We start from the raw sequence: 15,532 nt of genomic DNA, 5'->3' as shown, positions 1-15,532 counted from the left end.
CTGGCCTGTAATTGCCGGGTTTATCACTCTCCCCCCATATCCAAAGAGGATTGAAAGATTGTGGTCAGAGCTTCTGCTATCTCCACCCTTGCTTCCCTCAGCAACCTAGGATGCATCATATCGGGACTGGGAGACTTGTTAACTTTGAGTGATGCCAATCTATTAAGCACCTCCTTACTATCTATTTTTAACCTATCCAATATCTCTACTCCCTTCTCCTCTACTGTGACATTAACTTCATCCTCTTCTTTTGTGAAGACAGATGCAAATTAGTCATTCAATACCTCAGCCATGTCCTCTGCCTCCACAAGATTTCCTTTTTTGTCCCTAATTGGCCCCATCATTCCTTTAGCTATCTTTTTTAAAAATATGTTTATAGAAGATTGTTGGGTTCCCTTTTATTGTAACCCGTTAATCTTTTCTCATATTCTCTCTTTGCCCTTAATTTCTTTTTCAATTTTCCCCTGTACTCTGTTTTCTGCCTGGTTTTGTACTGTATTCTGTACCTGAGATTTGTCACAAACCTTTTTCTGTTTTATTTTAACCTCCATTTCCTTTGCTATCCAGGGAGCTGTAGCTTTGGATGCCCTATCTTTCCTCCTTATGGGAATATGGTTGGTTTGAATCTATCTCCGCCTTGAAGGCCCGCCTTTGCTCAGTTACTGTTTTCTTGGCCAATCTTTGTTTTCCGTCCACCTGTGCTGGATCCCTTCTCAAAATTACTGAAATTGGCTCTCTTTCAGTTGGAGATTTTCACCGTTGATTTTTCTTTGTTCTTTTCTATAACTACTTTAAACGTAATTACATCATATTACCCAAATGTTCGCCACTGAAACACACTCCACTTGCCCGACTTTATTCCCTAGAACTAGATCCAGCACTGCTTCCTTCCTTGGGCTAGAAACATTCTGATTAAGAAAGTTCTCCAGTTCACATTTTAGGAAATTGCCTTTTTGTTTCAATCATTTTACCTGTAAATAAATCTGACTATTTTGTTTAACCTGTATTCAGTGGTACAGTGTTGTGTTAGTTTTCCACCTTCTGAGATGTCAGGAGAACATGGTAGGCAACCCAAGTATACTCTAGTAAATTAACTGTTAAACCCCACTCTTGAAAAGGCTGCAGGAGCATTGGAATTTGAGAACTTCTTTACTCAAAGGGTGATAAGTGTTTGGAATAACCTTCCAGGCAGGGTAACAGAGAGAAAAACACCAAGGATTTTTAAAATGAAGCTGGATACTACAATGGAAGAGGCAGAGTAACAGAGCTTCAATGGGCCTTCTTCACTTTCTTTCTCGTATAGCTATACTCTTAAGTACGGACTATATGAGTAAGTTGAGGCTCCCCTGATGGCTCAATGGTAAATGTGCCACATGGTGTGATACTGAGCCATACAGATCAGCAAGGTCCCAAGTTCCATTAGTTGTCAGCATTTAGTTATCCAGTTGCAGCAAAGGTTTCAATATCCCAGGGTAGTGATTTTGAGGGGGGCGGGGGGGGGGAGGATTTGGGAGAAAAAAACCAAAAAAAAAACCGTGTTCCTTGCTGTAAAGTTCATGTGTACATAAAATGATGGCAGGAATGGGCTGAGTTGTGTTGGTCTCCATGGTAGAACACACTAACATTCACTGTACAGGCTTCTACTTGGAGTGGCCGATGGTCCTGACCATTCTCTACCATGAGTTCTCTCTTCAGAAGAGGGATAAGGAAAAGAAAAGACAAGTTTTAAAATAAACACTTGATTTTTATTTTTTTTAAAAAGGGAGCTATACATATTGCTCAAGTACCTTTTTTAAACTATTAAGTTGAATGTACCACCTTATTGTTCATTTGAACACTTTAAAATGGTTTTATATTCAGTAATTAAGGAATCACTCTTCTAGTCCAAGCAATCCTCTAATCCACAATCTTAAGACATCTAATACTCAACAAAACAGAATTAAGTACAAAGAACAGCTAAAGAAAATGAAGGCTGCTATTAGATCAGCTAAAAGGATAATGGGGAAAAGAGGATTGTAGATAATTGTGAAATAATGGGAAAAGTTTTTTCAGTTATGTTAAGAATCAGAGGATTGTCAAAGACTGTATTGGGCCATCGAAGGACACTCAAGGACAGCTTACAAAGGACTCACGGGGTATGGCGGAAATATTAAATGAGTACTTTGCATCGGTCTTCATTCTTAAAGATGATGCTTGACTGTTACTAATTTTATTATTAACATTAAATTGTAATATTAACATAGATGAACGTATGGTTTGAGATAGAGCAGCCAGGCCGGATGCAAGCCACCCGCGGTTCCTCAGGGAGATGAGACACATGCTGTACGAGCCCCATGCCCATATTTTTAATAGCTTACTGCACTCTGGGACGGTTCCTGTAGACTGGAAGGAGGCTAATGTAGTCCCTATCTTTATAAAAGAAGACAAGACAAGACTGACCCAGGTAACTATAGGCCCATTAGTTTGATTTCAGTAATAGGAAAGATGCTTGAAGGAATGATTAGGGATGAAATATATGATTACTTGGATAGAGAGGTATAACTGGGGACACCCAACATGGCTTCAAAAAAAGGTCATGTCTAACAAATTTGATTATATTTTTTTTGAAGAAGTCACCTAGATATGCTAGGTATGACTCCAGCTGCTAGAGAGTTTCCCCCCCCGATTCCCAGTGATTTCAATTTTACTAGGGCTCCTTGATGCCACACTCGGTCAAATGCTGCCTTAATGTCAAGGGCATCCACTCTCACCTCACCTCTGGAATTCAGCTCTTTTGTCCATGTTTGGACCAAGGCTGTAATGAGGTCTGGAGCCGAGTGGTCCTGGCGGAACCCAAACTGAGCATCGGTGAGCAGGTTCGTGGTGAGTAAGTGCCGCTTGATAGCACTATCGCCGACACCTTCCATCACTTTGTTGTTCTAACAAATGATGTTTAATTTGGAGAAGTGCAGTGTTATGCATATGGGCAGGACAAATTCTCAACATATATACACTCTTCAGAGTAAAGCATGTGGAGAAAGAAAGAGATCCGGGTGTTCTAGTGCACAGATCTCTACAGGTTCATGAGCAATGCCATGAAGTGATAGTTAGAGCAAATAAAACATTTATAGGACAACTGAATATAAGACAAAGCTTACTATTTTGTCCTTGTACAGGCCCCATTTGGAACACTGTGTCCAGTTTTGGTCTCCTCACATGGCGGGTGATATTGAGGCTTTGGAAAGGGTGCAGAGGACAGTCACTAGATTAATTCCTAGCTTAAAGCATCTTAGTTGTCAAGATAGGCTGAAAGAACTGGGTCTCTACACTTTAGAGAAGCGTAGACTTAGGTGTGATCTGACTGAGGTTTATAAGATGATGAAAGGAATACATTGTGTTCCAGTTAACAGTTTGTTCCAATTATATACGTTAGGGAGGACCAGGTGTCACAATATTAAATTGTAGAAGATCAGATCGAGGTTAGATGTCAGGAGGTGGTTCTTTTCCCAGGGAATAATGGACTTCTGGAACAGGCTGCCGGCTCATGCGGTGGATGACGGTTCACTGAATTCCTTCAAGTGACAGCTGGACCTGTTTCTGGCTGGGGTGGAGATCACCTCTTACAAAAGGTAGGTAAATCCATGGAATTCAGGGCCAGAGTGATCTCCTGGACTAGTTTCAATTGCCAAAGGGGTTGGAGAGGAATTTCCCAGATTCTCCCCCCAAAATTGTCCTGGGATTTTGTCTGGTTTCTCGCCTCTCCCAGGAGATCATGTGGCGTGGGGTGGGGAGTGTATATATTGTGGTACACAATTGTGTGGGACAGACTGGATGGACCAGAGGGTCTTTTCTTGTCAGTCATTGTTCGTGTGTTCATATGTATCCCTTCCTCTGTTTCGGTGGCTGGGAGCTTACTTCACCCATGTGCAAAGTGGCACTCTTGGTGGGGTATTTGCATTTAATTAGTATGTATTTTTATTTGGCGTATGGTTGATAGCTTTTCATTACCAATAATGCCAAGTTAAAGGATACTCTCATCAGTCTGGGTTTCAAAAAGAATTAACTTTAAATATCTCCAAACTCCAAAAAGGCCAAGCAGAAATGTTTAAAGTTTCTGCAGATATTCAATACTTTATCCTACCGCCAATAGGTGAAGATTCAAACGAGCTTTTCAACTAGCTTTCATCAGTGGGCCGTAATCAGCTTTTTGAAACAGAGCATTTTTATAATTTTGAAGAGGCAAACAAACCAAAGGGTAAGACAACAGATTCTTATCTCAGAAGATATACTGTCCACACAAAACAGTAGGCATTCCCTCCCCCACTTCTCTAATTTGTTCAAATCAGACTCAGATTGCCACAGCTCTATTTGTACACCATGCAATTTACCCACAGCAGACAGCTATAAGCCAAACTAAGTCCCTCGTGATGAATCTGTGTGCAATAAAATGCTGTTTCAAGAGAGAAATATGTAGCAACTCTACAGTGAAAGCACTTCAAAAACTTTACCATTTGAACCAGATTTTCATAGTGATGAGGTCACATCCAAACAGAAGACTGAAGTAATTAAAGTATGTACAATCTAGTTGGAAAATTCCTAATTGCTACCTGGAATTAGACACAACTGTGATATGCATATATAAAAAGCAACACAGCTGCTTTGACCCTTTTGAATTTACTGGCCTCAATTTTTGAGCAGAATGCTTCTGTGGAAAAAAGTGAGATTGTCAAGTCACAAACATGTAGATGCCTGAACAGTGCTGTCGGCTGGAACACTGCCCTTTTAGCCATGGGATATAGTTCTGAATCCAACTTAAGATGGAAGGGATAAAGGTTTCTGATAGCTATTAAGTGTCTTAAGTGGAAGGGATTTGGTCAGCCTGGATCCATTTTCCAATAGTTGTGAGCACGCAGCACGGAATTGCCTTCTATTTGGGCAACTCATTCTGTGAAAAAAGGGGCAAGAAAGTCAAATTGCAACAGCTGAATAGGGGCTGCAATTTAGGCACATTGTGCAAAAGGGCTCTACCCACCTAATGTTCAAAAATTGATAAAAGTGGCTCCTCAATGGCTTACGGCTGTGAGTAACTGCCTCACTAACAAGGAGTGCCAGGTTTGATACCTGCTCTGTGCTGAGTTAACTAATTTTAGTTGGGGTGGTGTCAGGGGTGCATGGGTTAAGATGGGGAAGATCAAAGCGGGTATAGAGCAATCCCCGCTGTAAATGCACGTTTAATAAGGGCAAGACCGTCGGCTATGATGGTCCGAATGGCTCATAACCTGCCAACAACTTCTATGGTACCATATCTCTGCAAGGAATCAGCGCCCTCAGGAGGTGAGGGGGAAAGAAATGCTGGGTGACAGCCAAGAGAAAATCCACTCTATTTTATTCATCACTAGCATTCCTTACCTGGGTAAGTACGTGGAAACAATTTTATCAGGTTGCTACAACTTCAGAAAGGGCCAGTAAATAAATCTGATACATACCCAGAGCTGGACATTAAAGCATCACAATAAAGCCATTGATTAATGGAATATCCAAATGACAGCTACATTTCATAGATACAATTAAGGTCAATAGGTGGTGAACGGAATCAGCAGGACCTTGCGTTGCAGTTGCCAGCAATTATGACTTCTAAACTTAAAAAAGTTTGCTTGAAAACACAGAACTGAATCCTCTTTGATCATGAAATAAACAGCCGTCTAAAGGTCAAGTATGTTTTGGTTAGTTAGATAAGTCGGAATAATAGATCTTAGAAAATTTAAAGCACTTCACAATTTTTCTCTCCAGTTGCTGTAATTAAGGTTCATTATTTCAATGTTCATTGCATGAACACTGCAAATAATTCCCTTTCATATGGACAATTATTATTTTCTATTTTTCAAGTCATCACAGGGAAGAGCAACATGGAAATGTTCTCAAATATATGGGAGAAGTTTCAATAACCTCACCCTAAAATGAGATGTTTCAGTCATCACCTCAAAGGCTCAGTTTCACAGCCACCAGTAGGTTTAATCAGCGAACTTCTAGTATGTCAGCATTATGGCAGGGACAAAAAAGACAGCTAACAAGAGTGATAGAATCCAAAGCACATGAGAAAGAACAACCTTGCATTTATACAGCGTCTTTTATGACCTCAGGATTTCCCAAAGAGCTTTACAGCCAATGAAGTACTTTTTGAAGTGTAGTCACTGCTGTAATGTAGGAAACACAGCAGCTAATTTGAGCACAGCAAGATCCCACAAACAGCAATGAGATAATGACTAGATAATCTGTTTTAGCGACGTTGGTTGTGGGATAAATATTGACCACGGCACTGGGGAGAACTCCCCTGCTCTTCTTTCAATAGTGCCACGGGATCTTTAACATCCTTCTGAGACGGTAGAGGGCCTCAGCTTAATGTCTCATCCGAAACACGGCACCTCCGACAGTGCAGCACTCCCTCAGCACTGCACTGAAGTGTCAGCCTAGATTATGTGCTCAAGTCCCTGGAGCGGGACTTGAATCCACGACCTTCTGACTCAAAGGCGAGAGTGCTGCCAACTGAGCCTCGGCTGATGAGGAAGAGAGGATAGAAGTAATTACAACAGGAGTCTGAAGGATCAAGTAAGGTATTCTGCCAACTACCTGGGATGGACAAAACTCTGTAGCTGAGCAGAGAACAGATATGGGGATCGGGCAGGAAAGTGGAGTTGAGGTCGAAGAGCAGCCATGATCCGACTGAATGGCGGAGCAGGCTCGAGGGGCCATGTGGCCTACTCCTGCTCTTATTTCTCAATGTTCTAGGTGGTGCCGAGCAGAGAAGAACAAAATATAATGAGATACAAAACAAACATGTCCCAAAGACCAATGAAGCTCAAGTAAAAAAAAAAGGAAAGGAGGGTTATTTTTTTAAAAAGTAAACACAGGATGACCAAGTGAGGCAGCGGAAGCAGAGGGACATTGGAATGCAAATAAACATTGCTCCTCTCCCGTCCAGCCAGCAGTCATCGGGGCCCTTTCCTGCAATTTCCATTTGTCCGCATGTTCTACTTCAACACAGATTTATCGTACAACAATTTTTACCATGCTATAAATTTGATTCCAGACTATTCAGAATGTAATCAGTTCCCTTTGACAACTGGAGCAGGAAAAAAAACCTCAGCTCCAAAAAATCAGTGATATTTTCGCAGCTACGCTATATGTACATTTTCTTTTATCAGAAGCCATTAATGTGCCTGTGCAGAGAAAAGCAACCTAAAACAAATACATACATATAGAACAATAAAACGTAATAGATACTGTGCAGTTCAAAGTATAAAAGCAAATACTGACCATAATTAGTTTTAATGTTTGTCACTAGTGCCCTGAATGACTGCACAACACCAAATACCTTAGTAATACATCCTGGCTATTCATTATTCTAATTTATTACGACTCATTCCCCAGTTGTATCAGACATAGATACTTAATCGCATGACTGGCAGTGTAGGTCCCCAAAGAGCAATTTGATTATAAATAAAGGTGCGCACCAAAAGCCAGCCATTCATTGAGTTGCAACTTTTCTGTGGTTAAATCATGGCTTTTTAAACAAAAATCAGCCACACAGAGCAAAAAAAATCCCAGCTTTGATTCCTGATCTCAACAAGCAATATAATGGGCCTTGACACCTCTAGAGAGGTTAAAAAAAAACAAAATTAGTCAGGACTAGCCCAGGCTGATTGCTATCCAGTGACTCATGTTGAAAATGTGCAGTCAGCAAGAGGGTCTTCCTGCTGTGCATGTCAGGGGAGAACAAAGTCATGCTTTTCTATGATGGCTTCCATGGCCAAATAGTCTGCCTAGAGTCACAGATGAAGGATGGCCAACTTGAGCATTGGAGGACTATTGGCAGCCACAGAACCACGTCCAGCACAAATCAGCTGAGAAAATTGAAAACGATAAACAAGAGTCTGCTTTTAAATAAGATACGCCCTAGTACGTCAAATTGAATTCCATAAAAAAGTCACTTTTTTTTTTGCTCAGGCTAAGTGCTGTTTCTAGCACAGCAGAGATACAGGTAAAATGGAACTACATATTAGAGCCTGGCAGAGTTTATCACAAAGCCATGCAGGTTAGTTCTAAGCAGATAGTCTTAAAAAAGGAAAATTACAAGCTGGGGATTTGTGTTACCTCACAGTATACAATAGGCAGCTGACAGATGCAAAAGTAGGAATCACATGATTAGTTAACACTTCTAAAGTGCAAGTGATTTAATGTGATTTTATGACTGTTTTTAAAATTTGACACAATATCAAAGCATCTACATTTACCAGCAGCCCTGTGTAATCTCCGGTCCTGTTATTCCATCTACAGTTGAGCACTGATGTAAATTAGAGTGCAATTATTTCAATCTAATGGACTACTTACACTGCAAATCCACAAGCCAGCAGCCAGAGAGGATCCCCATCAAACACTTCATGGTACAAGGGGCACAGTCATTGGGAACAATAATGTGCGTCACTAAAAGCAAATAGAAAATCAAAACACTTGGTTAAAAATACTTTCAAACAGACTGCAACATAATAAATCATTATCTTCCTTTCCCAATGGACTTCAGTTTACAGTTCAGGCTCTGATAGTTCAGATAATAGGATTTGTGCATTCATAAACGATAAAGTGAAGCAGCTTTGACTACCAAGCTGAATCACATCAAGGACACGCAGGCCCTTAAACCACCATCTATGTTCCATTACTTTACCTAATTAAACAGTGATGTGTTAAGGAATTTTCTGCATTCACCTGCCAATATTAAAACTGGCAACTGAAAAATAGGACAGCACCTCTTTTGGCAGTGGACCCTTAACAAAAAGACCGCAATAAACAAAATACTCGACTGGCAAACACGTGCACAACACAGCACTGAGTTGAGACCCCCGTAAACTACCCACCAACTTGTGAACAACTGGCAAAGTCCACGCTTGCAAGGTCAGCTGGCGGAAGAGTGAACTACCAGCTGGTAGTACCACACTCACCAGCGAGATCAGAAACAGTCCTTCCACAAATTATTAGCGCACGCCACGGGTGCGATTTTTTTTCCAGTGGCCACTTCCCTCCACACAACTGCTTCTTGACGCCCATGATGCCAGTGCTCTCACATCATGGGGGTGTATTCAATAGCAATGCAGCGACAAGTAGACAACTGCGTAAATGCAGTTGTTTGAAAGTTGTAGCAAGCAACGGTTTTCTGGGTCCCTGTGGAGGCAGCAGCATAAGCTGACCTACATTGGCTTCCAGTCCGGCAATGTCTTGATTTTAAAATTCTCATCCTTGTTTTCAAATCCCTCCATGGCCTCGCCCCTCCCTACCTCTGTAACCTCCTCCAGCCCTACAACCCACTGAGATCTCTGCGCTCCTCCAATTCTTGCATCTTGTGCGTCCCTGATTTTAATCACTCCACCATTGGCGGCCGTGCTTTCATTTGCCTAGGCCCTAAGCTCTGGAATTCCCTCCCTAAACCTCTCCTCCTTTCTCCTCTTTAAGATGCTCCTTAAAACTTACCTCTTTGACCATGCTTTTGATCACCTGTCCCAATATCTCCTTATGTGGCTCGGTGTCAAATTTTGTTTGTAAAAGCTCCTGTGAAGCACCTTGGGACGTTTTACTACGTTTAAGGCGCTATATAAATGCAAGTAGTTGTTGTTTATATGGAGCTCCGCCCTTCTGAAAGTGCTGCCGCAGAAGTTGGGGCTGCCATCAGAGAGAACTCTGCAAAGAGACCTTAGTACCACTTCCCTTCAGCACCTCCTGTGTTCCAGTTCTCTCATCTTTCCTGAACTTATAGCATGCACATTTTGGGAAATCAAGCAAGATCAGTACACAACACAAGTACTTTCTGGATTGGTCCCTGGCAAGAATTCACAACATTCATGCAACTGAGAGTTGATGATTTGAACGGAGATCTGCCAGAGGGGATGGGGATGGAGGGGTCTCAGCTAACCAAAACTAAACACAACGAAAGGCACCAAGCCCAGAGATACGGCAATGATGTTGAAACACCTGCAAAAACATCTACAGAATACCTGTAAAATGAAACATGAAGAAGTGTAAAACACTACGGGCAGGATTTTATCATGATGGCGGGACGTAAGTGTGGGGGTTGGGGTCAATGGGTGCGTGGGAAACCTGGCAAAAAAATTCTTACCTTACTCCATGCCAACGTGACTTAATTGAAGGCCCTTAATGTAACTTCCGGGTTTGCCGATTGAAAGCTGCACAGCAGGTGGATTGCACACCCGAATGACATGCTGACAGCTGGAGCATTTAAAGGGCCATTGCAGGCATGGCTTTTGTGGGAGAAAGAAGAAATTTCAAAACATGCAGCAGCAGCAAAAGAAAAGGCCTGCACCCTGATTCAGTGACTCCGCACTTGGGTTGCTACTGGCCAGGATGAGGGAGACGCTGTACCTGGCTGATGGGAGGAAGCGCCCTGCCTCCGCCACCAAGGCCTGACTCGAGGTGGTAGAGGTGCTGACCAGCAGCAGCACCTTCTCCCGCAGTTGGGTCCAATGTAGTTAGCGCTTCGACGACCTGACCATGTCAGCAAAAGTGAATACAGTTACTGATTCACCTGCTTTCCATGTGCATATTACCCTACCGCGCACCCCCCCCCACAACACTCTGCCCTGCGAAGCCTACTCCATCACATCACACCTACTTAAGGCTCATCATCAACTTACCTTCACTTTCTGAGCACTTCCTCACCTCCCCATTTGTGAACCCACCATTACCACTTACCCCGACCCTGATGCAATGTGGTAAATATGTCATGTAATCACCCTCTGTTGCATCTCTTTCATTGTCAGCCTCACCCAAAGCAATTCATCCATCGGCTGTCCACTTCACCCTCACTCACTCACACGTCTGTACTTTTCCCCCTTGCAGAAGAGAGCTCAGAATGCAAGGGAGAGGGCGAGGAATGGTGGGGGGCCACAACAAATAGTGGTCCTCACAGAGACAGAGGAGGCGGCGTTTGAACTCAGCTGCATGGTCAAGTGTCTGTCCGTCGGGGACACCGAGACTGGCACCCCACAAATGTCTGGTGACAGAACTTTAACATTCATCAGACCCAACATGAATTGATGTTAATAATGACTGACATGTTGCACACCTCAGTATGGTCATCGCAGCATTACATCTGTGATGATTCTTAATAATGCTTCTTAATAATGCCTTCTGTTCTCTTCCAGGCCCTTCAAGGACAGAAGTGGTGGAAGAGGGCAATTCCCCAGATGAGCTCCCTGCCTCTGAGGACGTACCGTCAGATCGTAGCTAGCCATCCACCAGAGCAGACATTGGTGGCAGGGGCAGCTGTGGACAGTCTGCGTCGGTGGGCGCACTCCTCTCCAGACTCTGCTCAGCTGAACGCAGATGCTGAACCCCAGGGGCCATCCTTTAAAAGGAGAATGATTGAGGGACAGATGCACCTTTGCGAGGTACTGGAAAATGTGCCAAACACACTCTCCACGATAGCGGCGAGGATGGAGGAGATCACCACCAGCATTAGTGGAATTGGGACACAGGTAAGTATGGGAATGTCTGTGATGGAGAGAATGGCAGCCTCTATTGAGCTTCAAGCATGGCTCACAAATGAGTCCATTCAGGCCCTGACAATGGCCAGGGTGGCCAACATTCTGCCGCCTTAAACAGGCAGACAGATACATTAACACTGGCCTTACAAGGCATCACAGGTGTCCTCCAAACTGTTATCCAGCAGAGTGGTAGGAGTGATGTGTCCCTGGCCCAGGAGAGGGATGATGGCGAAATGGGACATTGAAATAGGGACTCCACTCAAAGTGCTCCCACGTCTCACCTGTTGTCCCCCTCTCAACCAATACCTGCAGTGCTGCCTCCTCTCCCTCTGGCTGAGTCTGCCCCTGCATAAGTGCAGGTGGAGCAGTCTTTGGCAGGGCCTTCATGGGCTCCAAAAACTAGAGGGTGTAGGCCGAAAGCATCTAAGCAGTCAGGGCCTGAACATGAGCAACCTGTTACTACCTCTGCTGAAGCTACAGAGGGTGCACCAAGTAGAAACAGTAGGAAGAGAAAGGCTAAGGTATTGTAATCACGAAGGGCATGTACATTAAATGTTATAATTCTCACCACCACTGCCACATCTTGCCCATTCTTAAGTCCCTTTGGTGAAAGTGCCCTTTCATGTGCTTCATCATGAACGGAGAGAGTTGATGCCACCCAGTGGGTGCGTTTACAACGGGTGTATGTGTGGTTGTAGAAATGTTTCGTGCCGGGGTGGGGAGGGCTGATGTTGGTCGTTCCAGGTGGTCTGAGTACTCGACTATCTTCACTTTGCAGATGTTCTTATGAGAATCTATCAATTATGAATGACTCACTGGCATCATGAGTAGCCTGGTGAGCCGCTGCTCTGCCCATCGTCCTCCTCCTCCTCAATGTTGACGGCAGATGCGGATGCTTCATGAGGGCATCTCGCTGGTGAGTATTTAAGGGCTCCCCCAGATCGATCCAGGCACCGAAACCACATCTTGAGCAGTCCTATGGTATGTTTAATGACAGAGCTGGTGGTGATGTGACTGTCGCTGTACCTCGCTGGCGGGGTTTCTCAGAAGTGACATGAGCTTTGTCTGCAAGGGGTATCCCTAGTCTCCAAGGAGCCAGCCCTTAGGTCTGTCTTGTGTATGGAAAAGGGTCGGGATGTTGGATTCGCGCAGAATGAAGGAATTATGGCAGCTACCCGGGAATTTGGCACACATCTGGTTGATGAACAGTCCTGGCTCATGTGGAGGTCCTCAGATTGCTACGTGTGTGTAATCAATTGCACCCTGTACCCATGAGAAGCCAGACAGAGAGTGGAAACCCACTGCCTTCTCAGTCTGGCTGATGTCGATGCAGGGGAAGTTGATGTAGTGGGACACCCTGCAAAACAATCCATCCGTGACCTGTCTTACACACTTGCAGACAAATGAGAGACCACGGTGATGTCACCGGTGGCACCTAGGAAGGATCCGGAGGAAAAGAAATTGAGGGCAGTGGTGACTTTAACTGCGATGGGCAATGCAATTAGGCCTAGCCGGGAGCAGCTCTGCATGAAGGAGGCTGCAGATCTCTGCGACCACCTGGTGACTCACTCTGAGCCTGCGTAGGCACTGCTCCTCAGAGAGGTCCAGGAAGCTCAGCCTCTGCCTGTCAACCCTCTCACGCGGGTAGTGCCTCCGATAACTTCAGGCCCTCTGATGTTCCCCTCACTGCTCTTCTGCAGGTTCTTGTGGCGCACCTCTGTCTTGTGGAGCTGCAAGTCCCCGGAACTGCACGCTGTGCATGCTGCGGATGGTGATGTGCCTCCTCCTCAGATGTAGTGCTGAATACAATCATTGCACCCCGCCCATCCTCATTGTGTCAGTTTGAGGGGGTCCAAAAGTAGGTAAATATGTCTGAACAGAAGAATTCTGAGTCTAAACTAAGAACTCCAAGCCAAATGTTTGTCTGAGAGAACTGATTGCTCTGCTGCAAAAACTCGCCTTTTATCTCCATCTGCCAAACACTGATTTAAATGTTCAGATAGCTGCAACTCGCCTCTGTTTCCATAGCGTATTTCAGAGCCCACGGAAAACACGTCGAGGCAGAGTTAAAATCCTTTCCCTGCCTCAATAATCATAAAATTAAATACTTTAATAAGTTCATAAGAAGGATTAGAGGGGACATGAGGAAAAATTTTTTTACCCAGAGGGTGGTGGGTGTATGGAATTCGCTGGGTAGAGGCAGGGACCCTCAACTCTTTTTAAAAGTACCTGGACCTGCACTTAAAGTGCTGTAAGCTGCAGGGCTACGGACCGGGTGCTGGAAGGTGGGATTAGAATGGGCACCTGGTTGTTCTTCAAGCCGGCGCGGACACGATGGACTGAATGGCCCCCTTCTGTGCTGTATCTTTTCTATGGTTCTGTGGTTAAGTCCCTTAATTATTGGTTTAAATATCGACTTTCCGGCTTTAAGTGCCAGCTGGGCTTCCGATTTCCTGAAGCGTACGCACACACAGATGCCTCTGGGTCGAACGCGGAAGTCGGCGAGTTGGAGCCAGGATTCGTCTGATTTTGTCTGCCCGCCCGCGCTGGACTTGGGGGCTAAAATTGAGCTCCATATCGTAGAATTCTACAGCATAGGGAACAGGTCCATTGCGCCTTTGCTGGCTCTCTGAAAGAGCTATTCAGTTAGTCTCACCCCTTACCCTTTCACTTTTTAAAAAAACTTATCCATTTCCAGATTGTGCTTCCACGAGTGGAATTTGTTTTTCCCAATTTACCTTCTCAAAACGCTTCATAATTTTCAACATTTCTATCAGATTTTCACATGGCTTTCTCTGTTCTAATGAAAAGAGCCCCAAGTTTTTCTAGTCTCTCATCTTCATGAATCTCTCCTGTACTTTCTCCATGTACTTGAGATCCTTCTTAAAGTAGGGTGCCCAAAGCGGGACACAATATTCTAACTGCTGCCTAACTAATGATTTATATACACTTAGGATCACCTGTTTGCTGTTGTACACAATAAGAACACAAGAAATAGGAGCAGGAGTAGGCCATAGGGCCCCTCGAGCCTGCTCCGCCATTTAATAAGATCATGGCTGATCGTCTATCTCAACTCCACTGTCCCGCCCTATCCCCATATTTATAACATCTAGGATTCTACATGTTTTTATCAGCTTTATCTGAATATCTTTTTCGGCATTGCGTCCATTTTTTGATTACGCCTGTGTAAAGTGCCTCGAGTTGTTTTTCTACATTAAATATGTTATAGAAATACAAGTTGCCATCAACTTGTCTTCCCATTTTTAAAGATTTGTGAACCAAAAACCCGAAGTGTGTCGACTTCTATTAGTGTACATTTCCTCGCTATTTTTTCCTCAGAAAATGTATCACCTACCCTTCTCTCCACATTACAATTCATCTGACATCTATCTGCCCAATCTACTAACCCACGAATGCCCTTCTGAAGTTACCAACAGACGTCTTCAGTTAACCAAATTCCGTATTTTGATATTGTGCCCCCCGTACCTAAGAACAGATCATTTGGACAGCCAGCAGGAATTCTCCTTCATGCGTGACAACAGTCAGCATTGCTTCAGAAGGTAGGAGAAAAAAGAACTAAGCAGCAGCTCAGCGTGAGACCCTAGAAATAATGGGGTTGGGGGGAGGGGACTGCATCTGGTCACGGTGGCCTTGTATGGCACAAAGCTCTAGCAGGGGCAATATCCTCGAGCATTCTCCTCGCTGCACCACCAGATGACAACGTACACACCTGTACTCTTGTGCACACCCGATTTTCTTCGCACCACCATTGGCAGCCGAGTCTTCAGCTGCATAGGCCCTATGCTCTGGAATCCCCTCCCTAAACCTCTCGCCTCTCTACCACTCTCTCCTCCTTTAAGACACTCCTTAAAACCTATCCCTTTGACAACACTTTTGGTCACCTGTCCTAATATCTCCTTATGTGGTTCGGTATCAAATTTTGTTTGATAATGCTCCTGTGAAGCGCCTTGGGCCATTTCACTACGCTAAAGATGCTGTATAAA

General features: G+C 44.1%; 1 protein-coding gene across 1 annotated transcript in view; it reads right to left on the bottom strand.

Moving 5' to 3' along the window:
- bard1 (BRCA1 associated RING domain 1) overlaps positions 1-15,532 on the bottom strand; it is a 172,254-nt gene that overhangs the window by 19,907 nt on the left and 136,815 nt on the right. The window contains exon 9 of the mRNA XM_067988113.1: positions 8,368-8,460. Coding sequence (XP_067844214.1) covers positions 8,368-8,460 — 93 coding nt within the window. The remainder of the gene's footprint in view (positions 1-8,367; positions 8,461-15,532) is intronic.

Source organism: Heptranchias perlo, chromosome 7, assembly GCF_035084215.1.
Source record: "Heptranchias perlo isolate sHepPer1 chromosome 7, sHepPer1.hap1, whole genome shotgun sequence".
NCBI classification, from domain to species: Eukaryota; Metazoa; Chordata; class Chondrichthyes; order Hexanchiformes; family Hexanchidae; genus Heptranchias; species Heptranchias perlo.
Note: the sequence above shows the minus strand (reverse complement) of the source record. Positions and strands in the feature narration are given on the sequence as shown.